The sequence below is a fragment of the Argiope bruennichi genome, chromosome 7 (assembly GCF_947563725.1).
Source record: "Argiope bruennichi chromosome 7, qqArgBrue1.1, whole genome shotgun sequence".
Taxonomy (NCBI): Eukaryota; Metazoa; Arthropoda; class Arachnida; order Araneae; family Araneidae; genus Argiope; species Argiope bruennichi.
Window position 1 is genome coordinate 81415507 of NC_079157.1, and position 26131 is coordinate 81441637.

At 29.1% G+C, this 26131-nt stretch overlaps 1 protein-coding gene across 5 annotated transcripts in view; it reads left to right on the forward strand.

Annotated features, from left to right (window-relative positions):
- Positions 1 to 5249: 5249 nt before the first annotated feature.
- The window catches only part of LOC129975618 (neurogenic locus notch homolog protein 1-like), a 74021-nt gene continuing 53139 nt past the window's right edge, over positions 5250 to 26131 (forward strand). For 3 of the 5 annotated variants that reach the window (XM_056088696.1, XM_056088698.1, XM_056088699.1), the window contains exons 1-5: positions 5250 to 5480; positions 13158 to 13256; positions 14542 to 14655; positions 17840 to 17950; positions 22275 to 22385. In XM_056088696.1, coding sequence (XP_055944671.1) covers positions 5306 to 5480; positions 13158 to 13256; positions 14542 to 14655; positions 17840 to 17950; positions 22275 to 22385 — 610 coding nt within the window. In that variant the 5' untranslated portion in view covers positions 5250 to 5305. The remainder of the gene's footprint in view (positions 5481 to 13157; positions 13257 to 14541; positions 14656 to 17839; positions 17951 to 22274; positions 22386 to 26131) is intronic. The other 2 variants (XM_056088697.1, XM_056088700.1) reach the window with 2 other exon arrangements.

Consider the following 26131-nt stretch of genomic DNA (forward strand, 5'->3'; position numbering starts at 1 on the left):
ATATTTTGTAATAATTATAATACTTTCACATAACATAATACGGATACGACAATAAAAAGGATTAATGTTTAGTTATAGTAAAGTGCCGTTTTAAAGCAATGCTAGGGCTATTTTGGGACGGCCAAAGTAATTTTGATCCACGGTCAGATGAAGAGGACGACACCTGAGCCACCACACCCCTCTCTAAACTTCTACACCCCACTAGCGTGAGGACGTTTGTTCTGAAGGATTTAACGTGCCCCAGACTCACTTACACGGCAATTCTTTGATGGAATCCGGTCTTGAACCGAAACCTGCGGCTCCGAACACAAGACTTTACCTGGCTACCGCGGCTCCAAATGATTAGAAAATAATGTAGAGTATCATTCCACTAAGTTCTTTGATGCCCATCATTCAACTTTCTATTCACATATCACTGCAAAAGTGATAAGATTCCTAAAGCGATAATTTGGCAACCGATTTTTTTCCCCCATTGATAAAGCGTTTGAAAAAATCGGAGGCTCAGTAAAGATTAAATTCGAAAAATGTGATAAAGCATGAAATGAAAGTGTGAGAAGGTTATTTTATCACATTTTTGGAAACGTATGAATTATGATTGGAAAAAAGAATAACGATTTTATTCCCAGTACTGTTTATTTTATACATTTAGTGAATGGGGCCTAATACAATACAATTTATAAAATTAAAAATAACACTATCGTTTCACTAAATCTCTCGGCTCCTTTTCTCTCTCAATTACTTTTTTTCTTACGCTCTCTTCTCTGTTTGGTGGTTAATTCTCTCGTCGGGTATTAGAAAAGTCGCCAACTCACAACAGCTTTCGCGCCTTAAAGGAAGTATTTGTAGTAGATATGAAGTACTGCAGAGGATAAGTGAAAAAAATCATCAGATGGATGTATAAGATTTTTATTGTAATCTTAATTAAATGCATGGAAGATCATTAATGATTGTACAAATAAATATAAACTATACTAAAGAAAATGACATAGTGAATAAATGCAGCATATTGCAAATTATGATAGCAATAATTTAACCAGATCGATAGGTCCCTTCAAAATTTTCTCTTCAACTTCATTATATAGGTGCTAATAACTCTCCATGCCTCATAAAACTTAAGGAACATTACAAGAGCGTGTATAGTAGGAGTGGTCAGAATTTTATTAACAGAATCATACAGCATTAAATTTTAATACATTCAATACCAGATTTAAATTATTTCGTTTTTGCGATTTGCAATTACCGTATTTATAATACAGGGTTGTTATGGTTAATATTCGCCTATTCAGAAGACTCTTGGCGACGAATTTGGCAACTTTGGCGAGAAAATAGATTATACCCGAAACATCAAGAATTTTCCCGATCCGTCCAGTAGAAATGGAGATACACCTCGAACGTTCCTGATTGGTTGAGAGGCTTCTAGCCCCGCCTCCTAAGACCTATAAAAGGAGCTACAGCTGCCGGGGAGGGGTCGTGAATTGAGTCGTCATAGTCGGCAGCGACGGTGAATTGAGTCGTAAACCAGTAGTAGTCGAGAGTAGCCGGGATCGACGGAGGAGTGGTGGACCAGTGGAGTCGGAACAGACGGTAAAGAACTGGCCTTCCAGAGATAAACGGAGCTGCGACGGAGTGAAGCTAGTACTGAACTAAGCTGTGTGCTACTGTCTGCAGTAGAATCTGTTGTATGCTGCACGTCTCGGCTGAAGATAATCGTCTTCTGTGCTGTATATAGTTGTCGTCTTTGTGCTGTCCTGTGTGTCGTCGTGTAAATAAACTTCGTTGTTTTATTTTCTACTGCCACCTGGTGATTGAGCGTTCTCCACACCATATAACTCCCACTATCCAAATGAACCCCAGGAAAATTTCATAACAATATTAATTTTAACTATCCTTATTTGCATTATCCTGATTATCTTCCATGATGTGTAAAGCCGTAGAAAGAAACATCGGGAGTAGTCTCATCGAAACTTCCCCGCATACTCTCCACTTTTATATCCCTTGCTCCGCATAAAATTGTGGGTTTAGGGAGAGCCATGAATGAGTTGCATGACATTGTTGAACAATAGTTATAAAATAAGGAATTTTGGCATGAATATGGTTTGTATTTTGGAAGGTTTTTCGCAAGGCCAAATAATACAAAAGTGACGTAAAATTAAACTTGTAGTCGCAAGACAACATACCGAATTTTATTGATTTAAGTCGTTGTATTGTATGAGTGACTGTGCTTACATGCATGCAAAAGTACAACCGATTGAAGGATTTCGTTCGGATTTTGATATTTGTTTTTTTATATATATTAAAACCTGATGATCCGCTGTTGCGCTAGATTATATAGAATTTTTATTCTTGAATAAAGACATTTATTAATATTACTTTATTTGAATTAGCATATTTCATGCTTTTAAAAAAGAAACTTTTTAAATCTTCGTTAATGCAATAAGATATAATTATTTAGTAATGAATACAATATTCATAATTTTAATAGAATAATAATAAATACTAATACCGTTGTGTTTCTCTTATATTCGTATAATATTTTAAATGATTTCAAAACTATATTCAATGTTTATTGATTTAATAAAAATTTTATACCCTATTTCTGGCGTTATTTACGTATGACTGTTTTAGAATGAGTGATTTTCTTTTATCCAAATGTATTTATAATAGGGAATTATTAAATACATTAAAGGAAATAGAGAGTAAGATAATAAAAAACATAAAACATCGTTTAAAACACACTTTAATTAACCTTCCATAGAGTAGGAAATAATTTTTAAAAATCAAAATCAATGTCACAGCAAATTCACATGAAACTATGATATGCAATTATATATGGCATAATATATTTATAAATAATAAAAATATAACATTTAAAATAAAAATAAAATAATATAAACGCAATAAAATAATAACACAATGATATATAACATAAAGAAACTTAGCTAGATTGAATAACGTACATAAGAAATTCTAAATCTCATCGAAAAGATTCAACATTCAAATTTCTTAAATTATTTTTAAACAATGTAAAATGAGTTTTGCCCTTCAACATTTTTTCTATGTTATGAAGCAAAAGATGAGTTGCAGAAAGTGTGTCGATAATCGTCTTATTCAGATAGACATGCAAAAAAATTTTTCCTTTTGGAGATATATCATTGTTTGGAGATATGTCATTATATTCACCATTCACGCATCTACATGCTATTAAAAGCAGGATAAAACATTTCAGAATAGTCCATTTTTCTAAACTTTCTGAAAACTTTCAACGGTACAAAGGAATTTCTAAAAATAAAAAACAAATTATATGTTTATTGGGTTCTGTTTATGCATGAAATTTTGACGCCAATGCCTTTTCTGAGCATTTTGTCTCATGTGTCGTGAGATGCGCAGTCTGTACATTTTATTTTACGATGTCCCTTAAAATGAAGTTTCGTTTGCAGTGTCCAGTCGGCTTACAATGATCTGAAAAAAAGAAATTTTCTCAAATGAATAAATTAAATTCAAGAATTTTCAAAATAGGAATTATATTCTTGAAAATGTTTGATCCAACAGAAAGGATAAATGTTTAATTTCTAATGAGAATATTACTTTCTCCAATTTTGCTCCTGTTTGTCATATACTATTCAAACTGTTGTTTGCTAAGAAATATATGTATGTCTTACGAAAAATAAAAGCTATCCTTCCGGAGTTTAAAGATTACAGCTTTAATTGAGATCATAAACCCTTTCAAGGGAAAGGTCCTTTTCATCATATTCCTATTAAAACATATATTGCAGATTTATTTTTTACTATTCACTGCATAAATGTTAAAACAGCGAATATTTAAAATTTCAACAATTTCATTGCTCACATTTTCCATTAAGGTGTTGAAATAAAAAATACTTTATTTATTAGAACATAAGAAGAAATATATTCAATTTAAGATATTTAAATATGTCACTACATTCGGTATGAATGTTTGCATAAAATATACTGAAAAATGTTATCCATGAAATTCAAAATTGGCAAAATTGTCTTGAAAATTGGAAATAGTATGTTTTTATTGGCTAAAAAGTAGTATAGGAAATAGTATGTTTTTATTGGCTAAAAAGTAGTATAGGAAATAGTGATGTTTTTATTGGCTAAAAAGTAGTATAGGAAATAGTATGTTTTTATTGGCTAAAAAGTAGTATAGGAAATAGTATGTTTTTATTGGCTAAAAAGTAGTATAGGAAATAGTGATGTTTTTATTGGCTAAAAAGTAGTATAGGAAATAGTATGTTTTTATTGGCTAAAAAGTAGTATAGGAAATAGTATGTTTTTATTGGCTAAAAAGTAGTATAGGAAATAATGATGTTTTTATTGGCTAAAAAGTAGTACAGGAAATAGTATGTTTTTATTGGCTAAAAAGTAGTACAGGAAATAGTATGTTTTTATTGGCTAAAAAGTAGTATAGGAAATAGTATGTTTTTATTGGCTAAAAAGTAGTATAGGAAATAGTGATGTTTTTATTGGCTAAAAAGTAGTATAAAGCAAATTATTTCTACTCAAACACTTTTTCCAACTGATTTGATCAAACGTTTGAAGATAATTTAAGGAATATATCGTGTAGTTCATTAACTAAAAAAAAAGACTGCATTGCTCTTTAGTCTTCAAATGCGAGGTTTCAGCTGATAATCAATGTGAAAGTTTCCATTTTGTTTCGCATTACTAAACATTCTAACAACTGTAAAATCTTTTCAAATGAACAAATTTATTATTCTGTATTTCAGAATTTCAGAACATATTGAAAAAGATCATACCATATTTGAATAAAAAAATACTCTTTATATTTAAATTTATAAAATTTTTCTTAAGGAAATTTTTTAACAAAACATAGAATTTCAGAAAATGGCATTTAAAACTCTTAAGCAGTATTAAAATGATTTTATTAAAAATTTAAAAAGGAATATTACTTCCCAAACAACGAACGCAGAGATAAAATAATTCAAACGATTTTATAAAAAAAAGCTGCTAAAGAACTGAGAATTTTGAATTAAAAAATATCCGAAGAAGAATTATATGCTTAAAATAAGAATTTTAAATATAATAACAATCAAACAAGCAGAAAAAAATTGTCATGATTGATCTAAAATAAAATTATGTTGTACACTATTAAATGAAAGAAAAAGAAATAAATTTACCGACAAGTACTCGAAGAGATAAGAAAGAGATATTGGCAACGGCTTTATTGACAATGAATTTATTCCACATTTAAAGCAACACAGGGTTTCTGTGTTACTAGATTTGCTGGCTAGAAGAGATAACGTAGTCCAAAATTATATAAAATATGAAATATTTTACTCTAATTTTAGTAATATGCTTTGAACTCTCATCTGAAAATGGATTAAGTGAAAAACTGAATGTACAAAGACAACTATTTGATAAAAAAATTTACAATTTATATACCGAAGTCTACGAAAAACATGAAAATCTATTTGAAGAGTCGCTTCAAAATAATACAGGTAGTAAGCATTTCAATCTATGATATATATTTTAATATGCTTATGAATTTTATTTTTAACTTATGTATTGATTATAATTTTTAAATATTTTATTAATAGTTACAATTTCTAAGTAATACAATAATTTCTTTACACTAAATAAGTTACTTTTATCTTTTATCTTACTAATTTATAAATAGTTACTTTTATCTTTAGTAAATATACAAATTTTTGTAAAAAATTATTTATTTTCAGATTTTAGAAAATTAAAATCAATAATTAGAAATTATAATTTAATTAGGCATGTAGTTAAAGTCAATAATTGATTCGTAATTTTTAAGTGTATGATTTAATTACTAAAAATACTGGTCTGAATTATTTCTTTTTGTATTTCGATGTAATCAAAAAACTGTTCTATCCTGCAATAGGAAATAAGTCTGTGCTAATCTGAATATATATATATAGGGTTTTTTTTATTGTTGAAGTTATCATAGGTATTAAATTATCGTTTTGTTTTCTAAGAAAATTTAGTGATTACACATATATTAGCACTAAATTTGACAAGTTCGCCTTCTCACTTTCATGAAATAACAATGTGAGAAGCAATAAATAATTATCATGATAAAAAAAACCAGTAGAACAGTTAAGAAGATATGATAAGGGAACACTTCTAAAATTCAAATTTTCAGGTATTCAAGTTTGAATCATTGTTGCTATTTTATACCAGGTTTTTTGAGACGTATAACAATTTCTCATGAACTTGAATCTTACTTATTATCATTTATTCCTTCATTAACTAATTATGACTGAAAAAAATATTTTCCGTATGAAGAAATAAATGCAGTGTTATAAAAATACATAGAATTATAGTTACTTCAAATAGAAGATAATTTCATGAAAGGCATTAATTAGGATTTCTCATTATATTTTACAATAAAAGAATAAGCGAGGATTAACTAATTTATAAAGTACTAATTTTATTCAATAACTTTTGATCATTATATCGGTACTCTTAGTAGCTTTTTCGTAATCTTAGGTAAATTTCCAAAGATTACATTTAATGCTTGATTGAAAACTTTGTACCGGGCTCTTTATTTGTTAAATTAACGCATTAATTGAAAAAAAATCTTCCTAATCAATTCTAACTTTATAAAAATATAAACAGAACCTGGGTTTAATAACATTACAATATATTTTAGGGGTAATGTTTTTACAATATATTTGAGGGGCAGAAATTACATCAATTGCATAAGAGGGCATTGTTTTGATGGTGATGTGATTTTCTATGGACGTTTGTAAGTTTTTAAAATAATTACAGTTTATTTTAAGACACAGGCACAACAATAAAATGGACGGCAGATACAGACACAAAGAAAATCTGAGGCATCAAGAATAGCGTCCTTCACTCAAGTGTTCCTCTTGAGTATGAATACTTATGAACACATCCATGTCGCAACAGCGCCATCTACCAGTTTCGTTATAACTCACAACAATATTATTCAAATATGACAGTGTATTGTAATATTACTAAGCATAATTTAAACTCAGATATATCAAAAATTTAGTGACCTTGTGCTTCCAGTAGTTTTTTCGTATCGTCCGCAGTATTACTCACTTGGTATCTAGCTTCGTTGCATCATGAAAATATTAAGCATGTATGTTTTTTTTTATTCAACATTTAAAAATCCTACAAATTGCACATATATAAAAATTTAACATGAATAATTCTTACAAAATTATTTAACTACTTACATAATTTATTAATTAACGGAAATATTTCAAAAATTGTTTTCCCGAGCCTATGCAGGTTAATATCTTGGATATTTATCAAGTCAGAATTTTTTTTATTGCAAAATTGACTTTTATATATGTTGTAAAATTGAAAGTGAAATTCAATAATCAAATCGTTTAAGGACTTACAGATTCTTGTGAAAACTTCAAACACTGCCGCTAACTATTATCTTTCTCGATAATTTTTTTTACACATCAACCACTTCAATGTTTGATAACAACTATCTTTATCAAAGTATTAATGTTTTGAATGTGAATTGGAATAACCCTGTTCAAGTTCCTCTGATAAATCGGAACTTAGCCTCTTCAGTAAATACTATCTTTAAAGCGATGTAGGAACTATCAAAGAATAAGTTTGAGATTTACAATTCAATATAATGTGAAAAGACTCAGCAAGTATTCATATCAACAAAATGAAGCAGGAAGAAAGTTTTTTATTTTATTTTATTTAAAGGGAGCCTTCCTCCCCCCCCCTCCAAAAAAAGATAGCTTATCTTTAAGTATTAGCAAATACTTTGTACTTATGAATTTTCCTATAACCAAAAAACCAGACTATAAAGATTGTCTGTAATGTAGGTTTCGTTTATAAAATATATGATGCAGCTTGTCGTGTATATCCTCGGCAATGTTTTTCAAATTCTGTGTTTCCGTCTAAATAAGTAAGGTAAATACAAATCTGCAGCCATTAACCTAATTACAAAAATTTAATTAATTAACCATTAACTAACCGTTACCACTTCTCTTAACGGTATTTTGGTGAAAGAAAAAAAAATATTTTCTTATCGTTTCCCCAAAATTTTCCGTTGTCTGTATAGGAGAACTTCGATTTACTATTATGTCTTATGTTATTTCGACGGAATTAAAACATATATTTGATGAGATTATTTAATTAATTATTAGTTACATTATTTGGAAATACACTAGATCTTTGTTAAGTAGCAAATGAATTAGTATAAAATATGTTTCTGGAAAAACAAAATGATGAAGAAGCCAGATTTCTTTTTGTCACTAAAGACATTTTTTAAAACTTTTTTTGCTGTTGAATCTTCAAACAGTTCTGCAGGAAGTGCGGTGATGCGTTATATAAAATCAGCGGAAGTAGTCTCTTCAAAAATTTCTAGCATACTCTCCAATAAACTGGTTGAACCAGAGAACTCCTAACATGGCAATGGAGTTGAATAGTTACGAAATACTTTTTGCGTTAATTCAGCATTTTTTACTGAATCTATCGTGTCATAATTAGCGAATTATTAGGCGATTAAACCCTAGAATATGTTAATTGTATCCAAAAATCGAATATCCGTTTTAGATAAATTTTTATAAATTTTTCTCAACCAATTGAAACAAAAATTTGACACAAAAATGCACTTGAAGTCAAAAATTCTCATACCAAATCTGATGTATTTATGTCATTGAGTTTTAGAATTATTGAATTTGCATGTTTCTGAAAATACAGACCGACAGATAGTCAACCCGAGGTTAGATTTGCCTCACAATTTTACAGGAATCTATCTATAGATGTTAAATCTGTATACCGAATTTTATATGTCTAGTTCTCTTCATTTTGTAATTATTGTGTTAACTTATTTCGAACATGTGGTCAGACGGATTTCTTTTGAATACGTATTACTCAGAATTTGATAGAATTCTGAAAATTTGGTATAAAGACCGCATACCAAATTTCAATTGTCTAGCTCAAAGCGTTTTTGAATTACTTTTGGAATGGACGGATGGACATTTTCTAATAATGTGTTTTTGCAGTTCAGATAGGTCTCAAACGTGGAGATTCGTTCAAGTCTCAAGTTCCAAGATTTTGACTATTACTATACTTTCTCTATAATACGTATAAGAGAAAGTAATGAGAAAATGCTCAAAATTGTTACAGATTTTTAAGGTGATGCTCTTCATTAAGGATTTCAGTTATTAGAGGAGTTATTTGTCAAATTATAATAGCATACAGCAGTAAGCAGTAGAAATCATACTTACTGTTATGAACTTTTGAATTTAAAAAAAATGCATTTGTAAATTACTCCTGACTTAGTCTTATCCCATGAAAATACCGAAAGATTCTGCATATCTTGCAAATAAAAAATCATTTTGTGGTTTAATTGCGAACTTTACAATAAATGCATTTTGGTTACATGCAACAGAAAAAAATACCCGGCTCCACTTCCACCTTGTCACAGAAAAGGAAATATTTTAATTCATGAGAGAGTTATTTAGTTTTGAAGTTATTGATCACTTTTAAATCACCTTTTATTAATAAAAAATTGCCTTTTAAGATCAGCAATTATGACCAGTTCATTGAAAATTCAGTTTTAACGGTTTAATAAGACATCCAATCTATGAAAAATTATGTTAACGATTCGTGAGATGATAAGATTACATAATCTAGATTTTTGATAAATATACGCATATTCTTTGATTACAAAGCATTGCATCACCTTTTAAATATATAACATCGAAATGTCAAATGAAGTCATGTTTGAAGACTGTAATGCCAACAAATAAAATACAATAAATAACAATGTCCACGTTACTGCTTTTTGCCTCAGAATTTCTGACCTTTAGCGCTTGGCTCACTAATGTCCTACACAATAAAAATGAAGAAAGAAAGGCCAAAGATGAAATGCAGAGAAAGGAAACTAAAGAAAATATTGGAGCTACAAAGAGACAAAAACATTTTTGCAGTGTTAAGTCCATCTGAGTTAGTTACATCTTGGTTAAATGTTCCTAAATCCGAAAAAAATGTGCAATTTTTAGTTAAATTTAATTATTTAAATTTTAGTTCAAGAAAAGTTCCTAATTAAAAAACATATTTTTTATTTTATTTTCAGATAAATACTAACAGTATGATAAGGAAAAATACAAATATATAATGCCAACCTGCCCCGCGTATGATGAAAGCGTACCCCGGCTCCGGGACACGTTGACACCGATGGAGTTAGCTCATTCAACTCGATAGTGCTTACTTATTTTTTAACCAAACTATAATTAATCCCGTTTTATACTAGCCAAAGGATGTAAGAATATTTTGGTACACATACCAGCTATTTAATCATTACCAAAAAAATTAGAAAAATTCGTAAAAAAAATGGATGTCAACCTGCCCCGGTCTCCCCTGCGTCTGATAAATCTTAAAAATAAATACTTCTACAAAAAGATACAAGAAATAAAATCACTTAAACCTTTTTATTCTATGGTCTTTTAATTATGTACTATTAATTTAAAGAAAACGTTCTTACTATTAATTAGAAGAATATAACGAGCCATTAAGAATGCTTATTTGCCTATTATAGAATATTTTTTAAACTTACTGAGGTGGGTTTTTTTTTAAAGTATCGGCTTAAGAGTAGTTTTTATTAAATGCGGAGAAATTAGAAGAAGGTTATAGATAAAATATGTTTATTTATAAATTGTTTCATGATTGTTGTTTTCTATTGCACTATTCTATTTTATTTCGCTTTTCAAGCTTTGAATGAGCTCGTGGGTTGAACAATAGTTTCATCCATTTTAGCTATTGGTTTTGAAGAACTTATGATCGGCATAAAAAAAAAATGGAACTAGAAAGTAACATGAAATGGGCGATTCATTCAGGTTTCCCAAAATTTAAAACCCTGTGTTTCATCTGTATTTTGCTTGAGTGTTTTTTCATATGTGCGTCTTGTACAGTTTTAAATTCTTAAAATCCTCTGTGACATTTGGCTAGATAGATGATGATTCATTGGGGTTAATTCATTTTCGTGTCAAGTGGAGGTAGCCATGATTTTAGCAAGAGTATTGTGGATGGAAACAGTTGGATGTGAAAACAACATGAACATTGAGAGCTACTGGCAGTGATATTAATTCAGGTATTCGAGACCAGTATCAGAAAGCGAGCAGTGTTTTCTCCAATTTTTTTTAATGAATGCAGTTGCAAACAGTCTATAGTAGAGTAGATAATATAAGATGGAAGTCTTTGAGTTTTAACAAATTTTGGGGTAAAAAGAATCTATTTTTTTATTAATAATTCTTTTATTAATAAATTATAAGAGTCTCTGAAGTTAAAGCCTTTTTCTTTAAGCCTTTTATGAGCCCAATTACGCACAGAGGTCGTCTATCAATATTCCGCTTCAATAAGGAAAATGCCTGAAGAATTGAAACTATGAAGGGATTTAATAATATATATTCTAACAGGAAAATGTCAACTCCTCGCTTTAATATATTCAAGTAATTTGGCAGAACTAAGCAATACAGTTAAATATTGTGTGTTTAACAACTGGCCATCCTTTCTTGAAGAAATATGCTGTTCATGTTTCAACCTCTATCCTTTCAAATCTTTAGAGATTTTTCTAGCTGTACATTTAATAGCTCTCCACAGGATATGACCCCTTTGGAAGAATATTATGAAGAATATATGATTGCTATATTTCCAAAATGTTTTGATATCACAATTTGCTTAAGTGGATTTTGAGATGCGCTTTGCCCCGTAAGTTGCAGAATTCAAATTTTTTTAGAGCTTTCTTTTCTTCAATACTTATGGTAATACTTTTTTAAGTAGAAAAGAGGAGGCAGAATGATATGTTTCGCTGGTAGAAGCAGTTTAATAAAGAAAAAAAAAATGGGAAACTGGCTGGTGAAGAGGTAGAAAATGCAATCTGTTGACCACTTAAGGAAGTATGTTTGAGTTATCTCATATGATACTGACCGAGACGCAAACGCAACGTTACCGCTCTCCATGGACCCCAGCAATGGGTGACAGTCACCGGATAAAATTAAAACATTACGTGAAAATATATTGTCTTCACCCCAAATTCTATAGCAGACCAATGTGGAGAGATAGAAAAAACGATGCCAATCTAAGATACAAAATAAATAATGTGGAAGAAAGGGAAATGATATAAATAAAAATGTAAACATGTTGGAAAAAATAAAAAAGTTATCTCACAAGAAAAAAAGGTAATCATATTTCCATTGTGTTTGTCTGTTTTTCCTCGCATTGGCTACATTCGATGTGAAGACAGTATTTTTTCACTTAATTATCCGATAATGTTTGCAGAAGAACATATATTTTCTTTTGCAGTTCACGATAACGTTATTTCCTAATGAATAATTTATGTACGATCGCTTTGCTTCACACTCTGTTTTACATTTTATTATTGATTAGTTTTGTTTTGCAATGTTTTTTTAAATCTTTCTTCACTATTTTTATATGCTCTTAAGGATATTTTTCTTCTACAAGATTGTAGTTCGATTTTTTAAATTTTTTTTGTCATTGAAGTTTTTATTTCTATTTTCCCTTTTGTGATATTGTTTTGTTTTCTCTCTCATATATATGCAAATTTCACTATCCCTTAAATTGTAATAGATATCAATCGTTAAAAATATTGTCACGTAGAACTATAGTATAGAACTCAATGACACACACAAGAGATAGAGCTAAACCAATTTATTAACTGAACTGAGAATACAGTGACTGATAAATCCTCCGCTTTTATATTAGCAATGAAAGTTCCAGAATACTTTTCTGGAGACAATAAGAAAAGCCCAGAACACTTGTCTGGTAAACTAAAGAAATGTCCAGTATCTTCTGGAACATGAAATAAAGGAAAACATAAAATCAAACAATTAAGTATTTATATATACTATTAATCGCATTGTCTCTAGCAGGATTCGAACACAGGCTTCTAAATCATGAGACCAGTGCCATGACCATTCGGCCTTGGAGATTCGACTGTCTTTCGTCAATGCGGCATTATATTAAATGAAGAATTTTAGAATAAACTAGATGCTCTAACCTAATAGAAAAATGACGGAAGATTACATACTTTTTAGATGCAATTTTTCAAGAACAATTTCTAGATATGAATTGAATTTTAAATGCATCTGTACTATCCAAGTTTTCATGATTTGTTGCTTTCTTTTCAGCTTGCAGTTGCACTAATGGGGAATGTTTAAATGAAGGTGGAAAACAAGTTTGCAAATGTAAACCTGGGTTTGGCAATTATACAAGAAGCCTCTGCAAAGGTAATGAATTTCAAATTTCCTGCAACTCAGAAAATTATTAAATCTTTGAAAATTTTGAATTTTATGTTTTGAAATTTGAATGGAAATCATAATGACAGTATAATTTAAGATAGTCGTAGATATATAACTTAACTGAAGGGTTTTAGCTAAAAAAATAAGAATCATCCTTGAAGTTTCTTTAAATAAAATGTATGGTTTTCTCTTAATAAAAGAAAAATATTTTTATAAAGAATAAAAAAATTGGTGATTTATGCATAGAGTAATCACCTTGAGTTAAATGTCCGAGTTCCTTATTGCCAAGTGGCTCTTTTAAAAATCGAAAAGGCATCCTGTTCGCGATTGCGTAGTATGATAAATTTTATTTTACTTTCTTTCTGTTTTTCGTTTTTTTATTACTTCGAAATTTGATTTTTTTTAATTGCCATAAGTAAAAACTAAATATAAAATAAAATTAAAAAATGAATCATAAGTAGAGTTTTCGTTGAACAAGGAATTTTATATTTTCTAAAAATATTCTTGTTTTCAATAGATAACAATTATGCAAATTTACATTTCCGTATTACTGAAGAATATTTATGTACTTCGTGAACAAGATACTTTTCGCCATATTTAAATTTTAATGCACGATTTTAACTGCTTTAAGGTTATTTTCAGAATTGATTCAACTGCATTTTTTTATTTAGAAATATTGAAATTTTGCTTTCAACTGATGAATTTAATTTATTTATGGCACCCATTTATACCTTCAATCTAAAAATCTGATAGTATTATCAAAACATTAATAATCAATCAATATCTAGAAAATTAGTAATCAATAAATGTCTAGAAAATTTTAAAATACAATTAAAAAAGCTAAAATAATATTTATGCGAAAGGAAAATTTCTGAATTGTTGGTTAAACGAAATATAAAAATGACATTAAATCTAGTAGGTTAATTTTACATTAGATTCTTAATCAGTGACGGAGGAGCAAACCTGCTGTTTTTCTCCATATATTTTCAAATATTCCGAATCTTTCCAACACAATTCATTCTAAAATAAGATCTGGAGTTAAAATGTGAAGGACAATCAATAAATAATATTGTACATAATATTCTTCACGTTCTCCCTTTGAAAAAAAACTATTTTCACAAATTTTAAGAACAAAAAAAACTGTGAACACTTTTTAGAGCCAAAAAATCTTGTTTGTAATGATTATTGTTTTGAATAAGATGCAAATGAAATATCTCAATATATATTTATATATTTGTAAATTAATGTTAATAAATTTCACTTGTACTTCCAGCTTGCGATTGTGGACCAGATTCAAACTGTACGTGGATATCTAAGGGATTTTTTAATACAGAAAAAGTATGTCTTTGCAAATTAGGATATCATGAAGAGAAATCAAAGTGCGTTGGTGAGTCTTTTATTAGGTAGATTCCTATAGGAAGACTACCTTTTGCAATGTTACTCATAATAACACTTCGAGAAAGTTTCTGCAGTTCGTCATATATATATATATATATATATATATATATATAAAGGTGTACCAAAATGAACGCAACATTTGAATTGCCACCATTTGTGCAGTAAAGTGTTGGCAACCCTATTAAAAAATCCATTTGGCAGCTGTTAGTTTGGGGTTAGTTAAAATAGAACGTTACACGATAGAACAATGTGTTAAAGAAAAATTTGAATTAAATAAGAAAACACGATTTTTTTTCTTGAAATTGTTATATTTTTATTGAATTGTAAAGCACACAGAATAGAGTTATGTATGGAATAGCACATTGGGCAAATAGCCTCCACAACTTTGCTGGAAGATACTCATTAATTTGTTATTTCCCATGATCATTTTGCAAAAGTGAGGCAGAATTTCGTTGGCACAGTGTTGAATTTCCCCATTCAATGCACGCGTGCTTGTGTTATTGTTGACAAAGACCTTTGACTTCAAATAACCCTCCATAAAAAGAAATTCATTGGAATTATATCACACGAACTAGGGAGACAATTTTCGAACTATGACCCCGGACTTTCATAATTTTTGAAATATTGTTAAAAAATGAAAACAAGTAGTTCTATCGTGTAACGATTAATTTTTTCTAACCCTAAACTATAAAACTATCATCTGTCAAATGGTTCTTATATATATATATATATATATATATATATATATATATATATATATATATATATATATATATATATATATATATATATATATGCGTAATGCTTTTTTTCTTCAAATTCTAGAGATTTCATTCATATTCGGGCTTCAACTGTAATGCTCGTTTAGTCGCACTTTTTTCAGAGCATCTAGTGGCGCAGTGTTCTATGTGATGGAACACCCCTAAAATCAAAACATTAAGTACAATTTTCACGAAATTTAATCTGTATACTCCTAAGAGCCTAAATAGGTTATCTACAAGTTTTTTTTGTTATAGTTTAAAATTAAAAGAGTACTTAATTGCAAAGGGTTACACTTCAAAAGTAAAATAATATGTGTGTGTGTGTGTATAGCTTTTCAATTTTTATTCTTTTCGGCCTCCCAAAGTACATTTTATTCACTTTATTTTAATAGCTGGTCTAATAACAGTTATTTTATTTAATATTAAAAGATTTTATATGTAATATTTTAGCATTTTACGGACAGGACTTATTTCAATATTCATTTGCAAATTCTCCACGTCATAGAAAATGTTAAATTATGTGCTAGCAATTTTATCTAAAAGGTTCTTCCCATTAGTTTTTAATATGAATTTTTAAACATTTTTTTCTGATTTTACTATGAGTTACCAAAAAGAATTTTAATTTAATGAATGGCATGGTGAATTTTATACTATATCACCATATGTATTTTCACCATGCTTCTTCTTAATTTGTCATAAGCTTGTAGCAGTATGGCTGGAGTTGACTCTTGCACCAGAAAAAAAAGACCAACAACCAACCTTCTTTATCAGTGTTTCCGCCTTCAACTTTCTACCAATATGCTATCTTTCTTGAAAGATTTGACCTATCATTGCCTCGCATAATGCACTACAGAATCTGAAGTCAGATAGATTTGTTAGATAGTTATGTGTCTTAAAAATGTAAGGATAATGTTAATTACCGGCAGCTCGCATTTCCTTCTTTTTTGATAGTATCATTTAACCTTTTTCTTGCCTTAAAACAATCGAAATGCTTCGTTTCCACAGAGAAGTATTTATTTGAACTAATATTTGTTCGCATGGTTTCATAGGTATACCTTACAAATATGATATGTTGTGTCCACTGTTTCTCTCTTTTGGCATCTCAGCCAAGCATATTTTAATTTGAGCTACCCCGTATTTCATTTTTATACCAAACAATGAGCATAGAAGGAATTGCCAATGTCACCATTTGGAAACGTCATCAAAACCGCATATAATTTTTTTGTATTTTAATGACTGACATCTTTTTAATTAAAGCGTAAAGAAGTAAAATATAGAGAAAAAAATAAATAAAAGCATAGCTAAGTCTGAATTTAATCTTTAATAATTAAATATAATGCATTTTCAAGGTTTCTATAGATGTAATACCAAGATTATTTTAGATAAAATATATAATATTTTTGAATATTCATAATGATATATACGTTTTCCAGATGCTATAAAACAGTTAACAGTCAAAGACACGAACCACCTTAGCAAATCTAAGGTAGATATACTCTTAAAGTTTGTGTCTCTCCTTTGACAGAAGTCACATAGGCAGTAGAATGTGTGTCATGTGGCTAGTCAGTCGAAATGTTGGCCTCTGCAGTGGAGAAGACCTTTTGTGTTCTTCAATTTAGCAAAACGGAGTACGCGATTGCATTTTGATTAAACTTCGGAAAAGAAACTCCAATTAGAAAATCTATTAATGAATGGCATGAAAGATTAAAAACTACAGACTGTTTGCGCAGAAGTATAAGTCCTGGACGACTAACTGTATCGCAAGAAATCATTCAACGAAACCCGGAAAGATTAATAAAGAGTCTGAATTATGAAGTGCCGATTTCTCAGCCCACCGTCTGTAGAATTTTGAGAAAGAGGAGTAAAATGATTCCATACGAAGTACAGGTGTAGTAAAATCTAAATGACTTTGGCAAACAAATGAATTTTGCGATTTGAATTTTGTGCCGATATGCAGCTTCGTTTTAAAATGATGATTTGGCCTATCACTTAGTTTTCATTGATGGAGCAACATTCCTTGCCAATAGTAAGGTGCATAAGCACGGTGTTCTCTTTTAGGGAAGAAAAAAATGCAAATTCACATTGCAACACATGCGAGATTTCCCTAAGGTAAATTTGTTCTGTGCCGTGTCCAGAAAGAAAGTGTACGGGACCTTCTAAAGGATCACACATAGAGCATCTGTTACTGTCTCTAACAAAACTTAAAGTAACCATACAATTCTGTTACAGATGATATGTAATATCTCACATTATTCTTGATTTATAGTGCATTGAAACTGTGTACTTCTCTATAAATCAAGATTTAGAATATGCTATAGAAAAAATAACTTATAGAAACTTGGAAAAATAAACCACTTTTTCTTCTGTCATATTTTTAACTAATATGAACTTTTCTTTCTTGAAATACTGCAGGTCCATGCACAAAAAATCCATGCATGAACGGAGGTATTTGCAAAGATGTGGAAAATGGATACGAATGTATATGTCCCTCGAAATTCACAGGAGATAATTGTAAGGATAAAGGTAGGATTATGTATATTTCACATTTCAAAAGTGCTAAACCATAAAAATCTCTGCATTTTTGAAGTAATCATTTAAGGTATATTTCTTGTAGAATGATTACCTATTGCAATGATTCTTATGACACGACTTTGGAGAACTTCTACAGATCAGAGTTTCGTTGATTAGGGACCCAGAATCAAACTCACCAAATTAAAGATAAAGTATTGTAATCTTCAAAAATTAGACCTCGAGACTTTTACGTTTAATTCTACGCTTTAGACATCTCTGAATCCGGAAGTATCTGAATTTTTCTAACTTCGCATGTCCGTATGTGCATACGATAACACAAAAACGCTTTGAGATATTCAAATGAAATTTTTCATGCTTTTTTATATAAGGCTTCCAGATTTATGTGAAATCTTAAATGAAATTCGTGCAAAGAAGATTTTTCTATCTGTTCGTTAGTCAGTGTCCGAGTGACCAATAACAACAAAACATAAAACGCCAGACAAGTAAAATTCGGAAGAGTGTAGACACATTACAAATTTTGAGTGAAATTCATTTATGGGCTGTCCGTCTGGAGATCTGTACAACCGCATGCAGCAAAATGCAATTACTTTTAAAGTAATCAAGTCGTTAAGTGAAATTTGATGTGTAATCTTTCTACTGAAATTGCAATTTTATGTCAAATTTTGGGTTTAATCGTTTGAAATAAGATGTCCAAAATGCATACTCGAGATCTCTCTACTGTACAATGAAAGATAAAAAGCTGGATTTCGGGGCTTTAAAAAATTCTGAGCATCCTGTCGTTCACAGATTTGCCGAAGATCCTCAGATTTTATATTGCAGAAAAGGGAATAATGATTCTATTCGGGAATTTAGGCCAGAACGTTTCAGAAAACACAACACCCATTGATTAGCAAACGCATAGTACAAAATAATGAATAGACGATATAAATTTAATGGAATCACTAAAAAGATATCTCATCGACTTTACACCAAATTATTAGATTTGTCTCAAATTCTGAACGGATTTCATTAAGAAAATGTCTGTGTGTCCAGCTGTCTGAGTATAAGAGGATAGATACTGTGACTAAAAACTCTAAGGTGGTGTATAGATAAAATTTGAGGCACATGTTTATCATCTTAAATGTAGATCTGTTTCAAATTGGGTACTAAATGCATCAAAAGGTTAACCGTATATCAAATTGTATATTTTTGTAAGCTTTAAGTAAAGCCGCGATGCTTCAAAAACGTAATAACGTAGGTAAATGAAATTTCATTCCAGTTTAAGATTATAATAATATAGTATATAGTTTTGTCAAATTTTGATTCAAATTTGACAAAGGATTTCTGGTCTGTATTTTTGTATGCATGTAAGCGTAATAAGTCAAATATACAGTAATCTTGTGACTAGGGATTGCAATATCGGACTAAAAGTTCAATACCGGTATTCAGTATTTTTTAGATTTTAATACTGGGATATCGTTTTTAATACCGGTAGTAGAAATTTTAGAAAAAGAAAGAAAACACAGGCGTTTCTTTTTTTTATTTGCCAGTTTTATTAGACGGTGTTCAATATCACAAAAAATAATTTGTAACATAAAATTTAACAGTATATAAAGAATCACAAAAAAGTAAAGGAACATCTTATTTATTTAAATCACAAAAAAGTTCAAATATCGCTATTCTGTCTGTAGTACTATTACAAACTTATGAAATGTGACAAAAACATAATGCATCAATTGTACAAGCATAATGTCAATTTGTAAATGCCCAGCTGTCGAAAACACTCTTTCGGTATCTATGCTAGGTGGTGGTACTGTTAGCAATATACTTTTTCCAAGTATTTACCTCTAAATCCCTCATCTTCAAATAAATCGATTTCTCGTCGGATGGTTTTGGATATAGCTGATTTCTGTATTGCATTTTGGTTCGTTGAAATTTTTTTATTTATCGCTAATTCTAATTTTTGTTCAAGAGGCAAATCCTTTTTTCACTATCGACGTTAGTGTCATCATAATCTTCGATAACTATATCGAATTCTTCTAAATGTAGATAGGTTTGTGAGTAAAAATTTTAAGAAAATTTACTATAAACTTGATCAGATTTGAATTGGCTAGTCTCTTTTCTTCTTTTTCATTTTTAAAATCATTATAATTATGTAAATACCGTAAGACATTTTCTATTTCGGTATGCCTTTCTTCTGTGCGATTTTTCAATGTAATATATAATTCTTCAGATAGTGATGTGTGCTGTTCTTTCAATGACTGCAACATGAAATTTATTGTTGCATTAGCTGTTAATAAATTAGAATCTCTCCGACATAATGACTCAACAGCCAGTTTTATTGGAAGTAGAGCTGATACAGTTCTGGATATTAAGTCGAATTCACTATCTGAAAAATTAATTTGCAGGTTTAAGTTCGATTATTGCTTTTTGGATTGGATTTCTCAGTTTCAAAAATCGTTCCATCATAGGAGTAAACTGTTTCAATATGTTTTAGAATCTAATATTAACATATATTCTGTTTTATTTTCAGTTAGTATATATTTTTGTAATATGGCATTTTTGTAGGGGAACGTTTAAATATCTTAAAAATTTTTCGAACTTTATAAATTATATGAAATAATTCTTGATGGGTTAATATTTCATCCCCATTAGCAACATCTTCTTCAACAATTACCTTGTCATTATCTTCATTGTCAATATCACTCTCACTCTCACTCACTTCAAAGTCGGTATCCAAAGTTTCTATATCCACAGTATTTGGATTTTTCTGTTCTTTACTATTTTGGTATAATATATCTATTACTCCTAATTGAATTCCATGAGCATAGCACAATTGCTGATTTGCACCAATTTTTCATATCTGTTACGCCATCAGTCGTTATGGATACAATATCTTCTTTCAGGGATAATCCATGTTTCGCTAATTTAGATTTTAACACTTCCACACATTTTTCAACTGACATGCTTCATAAGTCCTATATTCCAAATTTATTTTTCTGAATGAATACTTATATTTAAATAGTGTCTATTTCCTACACTTGTCCATTCATCAAATGTAAGACTAAATTTTTCACCATTTACTTTTAATTGTATTAGCTCGTGTTTCAAAGAACTGCAAACACCGTTATTGTAGTTTATAACAGTTCTTATAGTGTTAATCGATGTTGGTAGATTTTTAAAACTTTTGGCGGATAGTAATTTTCTTAATTCAGGAGAAGTGCAAAACACTCGAAATGGCAAACCATTTAATGCTGTCATTTTACTTATAATTTCATCCAAATTATCTTTTTTCTCAAAATAATCTAAAATCCCTGATGGCTTGGGCTTAGAAACTGTGTTTAGTTTGTATCTTCATCGCAATTAGATTCTTTCCTTCTTAACAAATTTGTATCATGTTTGGTTTTTAAATGTGTATGGAGAACACTTATACTTCCGTTCACTTTAATAACTCTTGAACATTTTTTACATTGTGCCGACATATTCTTTTCATCATATAAATAATGAAACCAAACTAAAGTATTATCAACTGATTTTTTTATGTTCTTTAAAGTTATTCTTATTCATTATTATGGGTTATTATTTATTAGTATATATATATATATATATATATATATATATATATATATATATATATATAAAATAAATCTGAAAAATATTTTGGACCCTAAAATATGATATGCAAATACAATGTGAATAATAAACTCACCAATTTAAAAATTATTGAAATGTTACGCAAGTTCTTCACAACAACCTTGTTTTCACAGATGCGAATATCGAACTACGAATCCTGAGTGTGCAGAATCGCTCGGAGCTGTAAAAAGATAGTTTTGACTCGCCTCTTATCACTTCTCTTGATTGTACGATGCAACTTTGTATTCATAGTCTAATTAATTTCGCTCGTTAGGGAGACATTAAAAAAAAAAAAAAAAACGTATGCTATTTTGCTATGTTGGCGATCTCTGAACATATAGTGGAGACAATTTTAAAAATTTCTAGTAAATACCGAAAAAGCGGTATTTAAAATTGTGAATACCGGTATTACAAAATTGTACAAATGGCTCAAAATACCGGTATTGCAATCCCTACTTGTAACTATAATTTATAATTACATAACAAACTTTGATTTCAATCAAATGAAAAAATACATCCAAAATACATCTTCGATTTTCTAGAACTTGCGAATTAACTGCATGCGAGCGATTCATTACCAAAGATAGCACAAAATTGTCCATATTTATAATTTTTCAATATTTTGAACGCATTGTTGTATTTACTTCGTTTCTCCGTAATTATGAATTTCAAATTCTTATTATTCTTTTTCTATCTCTGTAAGTCACACCATGCAGCAGCAACCCTTGCAAGAATGGAGGAAATTGCGCAATCAATGGAGAGAGTTTCACTTGCAAATGTATAGAACCATATAGTGGCCGGACATGTGAGATAAGTATGAATAACTCCCTTATTTGTTCAGAGATTTTTATTGAGAAATTTATTGAAAAAATGTGTTATTGAGAAAGTATTTTATCTAATTGCATATTTTATTGAATTGTTGTTCAAATATATCTGTAATATTCAAAAATTCCATGAAAGAATTGATATAATAATGTTAGATATATTTTATATCAGTCGAAATGACGGCTGTTTTTGTATCAAAATCAAAAAACGAGGTTCTGCTTGGTTCGCTTAGGGAGTAAGATACTCATAGTCCGTAAAAAGCGACAAAACATATTACCTGGAAAGATTTATTGCAAACTTTACATTAATATTTCAGCTGCTTCTCATTATAACAACTATTAGAACTGTAACATTTGTCAAATAATAAGATAATTTTTTTGTAGCCCATTGCCATAGAAATGTACCTCCTAGGAATGGAGTCAGAATGTTACTAATGTCTGAAGGTCTTCATCTGCGATAACTTCATGACCGGAAATCAATTTTTTTTTAAGTGCAAAAACAGGTAGAAGTCAATGGAAGCAAAATTGATACTACAGGACGGATTGCAACTTTTTTTCCTAGCATTGATTTCAATTTTGGGAAGATTATAGATTACAGAGAGTTTTATCTTAAAACCAAAGTAATTTTATAAATATATTCGAGAAAACTTTAAAATTTTATTTTCAATTTTGTTTCGATTGTGATGACATATCTTGATTGCTAATTACTAATTAAATCCAAGAATTATTATATGAAGGGCGACTTGTGGCTAGGAAAGTCAATGCACACATACCGCGCAATCCGCTAAAGATGAGTTAATCTCAAACAGGTCAAAATTAACAAAACAATTATTTCCTTCTTCCGATAAAGGAACGTATTTTAAAATGGAGGCAAATACAGAGTTAATGGAGAAAATTTTAAGTGCGAGTGCAAGTTACCATTCAAATAGAAAAACTGTAATATATTTTTTAAAAAATCTGTGATTGTTTACAGGTTTGTATCTCATTTTGGGATTATATGGGTTTATTTATTTCTTACTAATTAACATCGATCAATAATTCTAAAAAACTACCAAATCGTTTGCTTTTATCAAACGATTTGAAATTAATAAAGGCATATAGATTTCATCAAAATTGTAAGTGAGCGTTAATAAAAATTAGATATTAATTGTACTTTGAATATTTCTTCGAAATTAAAGAATAGTGAGATTTTTTAAAGAAAGATAAGTTTTTTTTTTTTTTGCCTTGAAAATGCAAAACATATTGCAAGGAATGCAAGTTTTATTTAAAAGTATCACATTCATTTTATACTACTTTTTTTTTCTTTCGTTTCCCTAGTTATTACTGCCATAAATACTTTAAATCCCCTTATTACTTCATCTAGAAAGATGAAAGAATTAGAAAAAAATACTTAATATTGATTGAACTTTAGAAATTGAAAAAGTTCTGTTGAAGAAACAGTTATAGATATTTCAGAAATATATAATGTACATTGCATGTATTAAATTGAAATTAAAAGTCGTGTCCATGCTCGCTAAAAACGAATTTGCCATAAAATTATACATGTCTCCACAAATGCTTGTGACAACATAAACAAATAAACTCTTTGGCGGAAAGAGATTTTAAGCTAACACTTCTTAATTTAGAAGTTTATTATAGGATTTGTCAAAAATTTTAAGATATTTTTTTAAAAAAATATTGTCTTGTGTCTAAAAAGAAAAAAAGTATATCTATCCAATTTTTAAATTATTGGATTTGTTTAATAAACAACAAGAGCATTATGGAGAATTAAATCAATCAAAAAATATTTTTTGATTCAACGTATTGCTTGCTCAACAACTGCAAATCATAATGAAAAATCAATACACCAAATTTAATGAAAGAACAAATACATTAGAATTTATGAAGTTTTACGGAAGAAGATTTTATTAAAAATTAGAATCTGAGGAAACAATATATGAAATTAAAATATAATTAAATCCTATATTATGCAAATACAAAAATAAATATATTTTATCAAAAAATGAAGATAGAATTAAATTCTGGCAGTTTTATAAAAGAAACAGAAAAATATAAGGATATTCAAAAACAAAAATTTCGAAATTTTCTACAAAATTGACATTTTAATCTAGTCACTTGTTTAGACACGTGTTTTAATATAATAAATTTCTATTTCATTATTCTTTAGAATGATATGAAGTAGTTAACATTTTCTAACTGCAGCTATAGCATTAGAAATAGAGGAAATTAAAAAAGTTGGAGGCGAGTTGTAAAATTAAAAATATTAAAAAAGATTTTTTCAGATTTTATTATGATAATAAATCTGAAAAAAAAAATCTTCATGGCAAATTCATGTGGCAGATCATGAATGTTTTCTCTTCTAGTCTGGTTTCGGCAGAACGACAAAATGGATTTTTAGCGCCATCTATAGACAACATTTTAAACTAAGACCAAACATTGGGAGGAAAAATTTATGTTCTCTCAAATGAATTTGCTTTAAGGATTTTTTTTAACTTTAACCGTTTTCCTGTTTTTATATATACAAGGTGTTCTTTTTCAGACACCCTATATATATATATAACCTTCTTATGTTTAATTAATGTTTATAAAATTCCCGATTTTTATTATTTTTCGCCAAATATTTTAAACATATGGATTATACCGGTGAATTGCTGTGAATTCTTAAAATAATAACTCTTAAAAAAACGATAGTAATAAATTTTATTTGGTTTTTGAAGCATTTAACAAAACCATATGATTGCAAGTAGCTTTCTGAACATAAATAGTGTGAAGAAAATTACACAATTTTCTTACCAATTATAAGCTATATTTATATATAAATAGTTCTTCATATGGAAAAAAAACTATTAAACATATGATTAATATATGAATGATATTTTTTTTCGAAATAAGAAAATGTTAAACACAGATTTCTGTACATTTTCCGACGGCCAACTTACAAGCGATTAAAATAAATTTTTATTACATATAAGAAATTCCATGGATGTAAATTATTGGAGACGCAACTTGTCGGCCGAATAATGAAAATAAATGGTGTTCTTTAGATTAATTAGTGATTTAAAATTTACAGACTAATACATTGTGAAATTGTCATTTACTTTGTGAAAGTCTCTAACAATAAAACTCTCAATATAAAATAAAATTTCAAAGTAATAAATTTCGTTTGATTTTTCCATAATGTGAAAAGAGTGCCTAAAAATAAATTGCATTTTGAATATAAATAATGCAAAATAAATTTTACAGTTTTATTATAAATCACAATATACATTTATACATAAATGATTTCTCAGAATGATAATACTATAAAACATATAATTAAATAATATATTTCTGATTTTTTCTCTCGCTGCAATGACAGTCTAGCAAATGATTACAAAAATTTGTGTTATATTTATATTTATCACATTACTTTTAGTAAAAAATAATGCAGAATTGCCGGCAAAAATTTGTGATTAAAATGTGGAATTAATCCATAAATCGATTGAATGATATTGCAAACCTTATATCAATGTAATGAATAAGAATTCCTTTGAACCCTGATAGGAGTAACATGCAATAATAAAAATATTTTATGAATCCGATGATTATGACTAAAATGTTAGTGTGAACCACCATCGTTAGAGATAAGGCCGGGATAGCCTGGTTGGTAGAGCGTTGGAATCGCGTCCCTTAGGTTGCGAGTTCGGACCCCGCCGGCCGAAGTTTCCCCGCGTGTTTGGTGACTGACACGCGTATA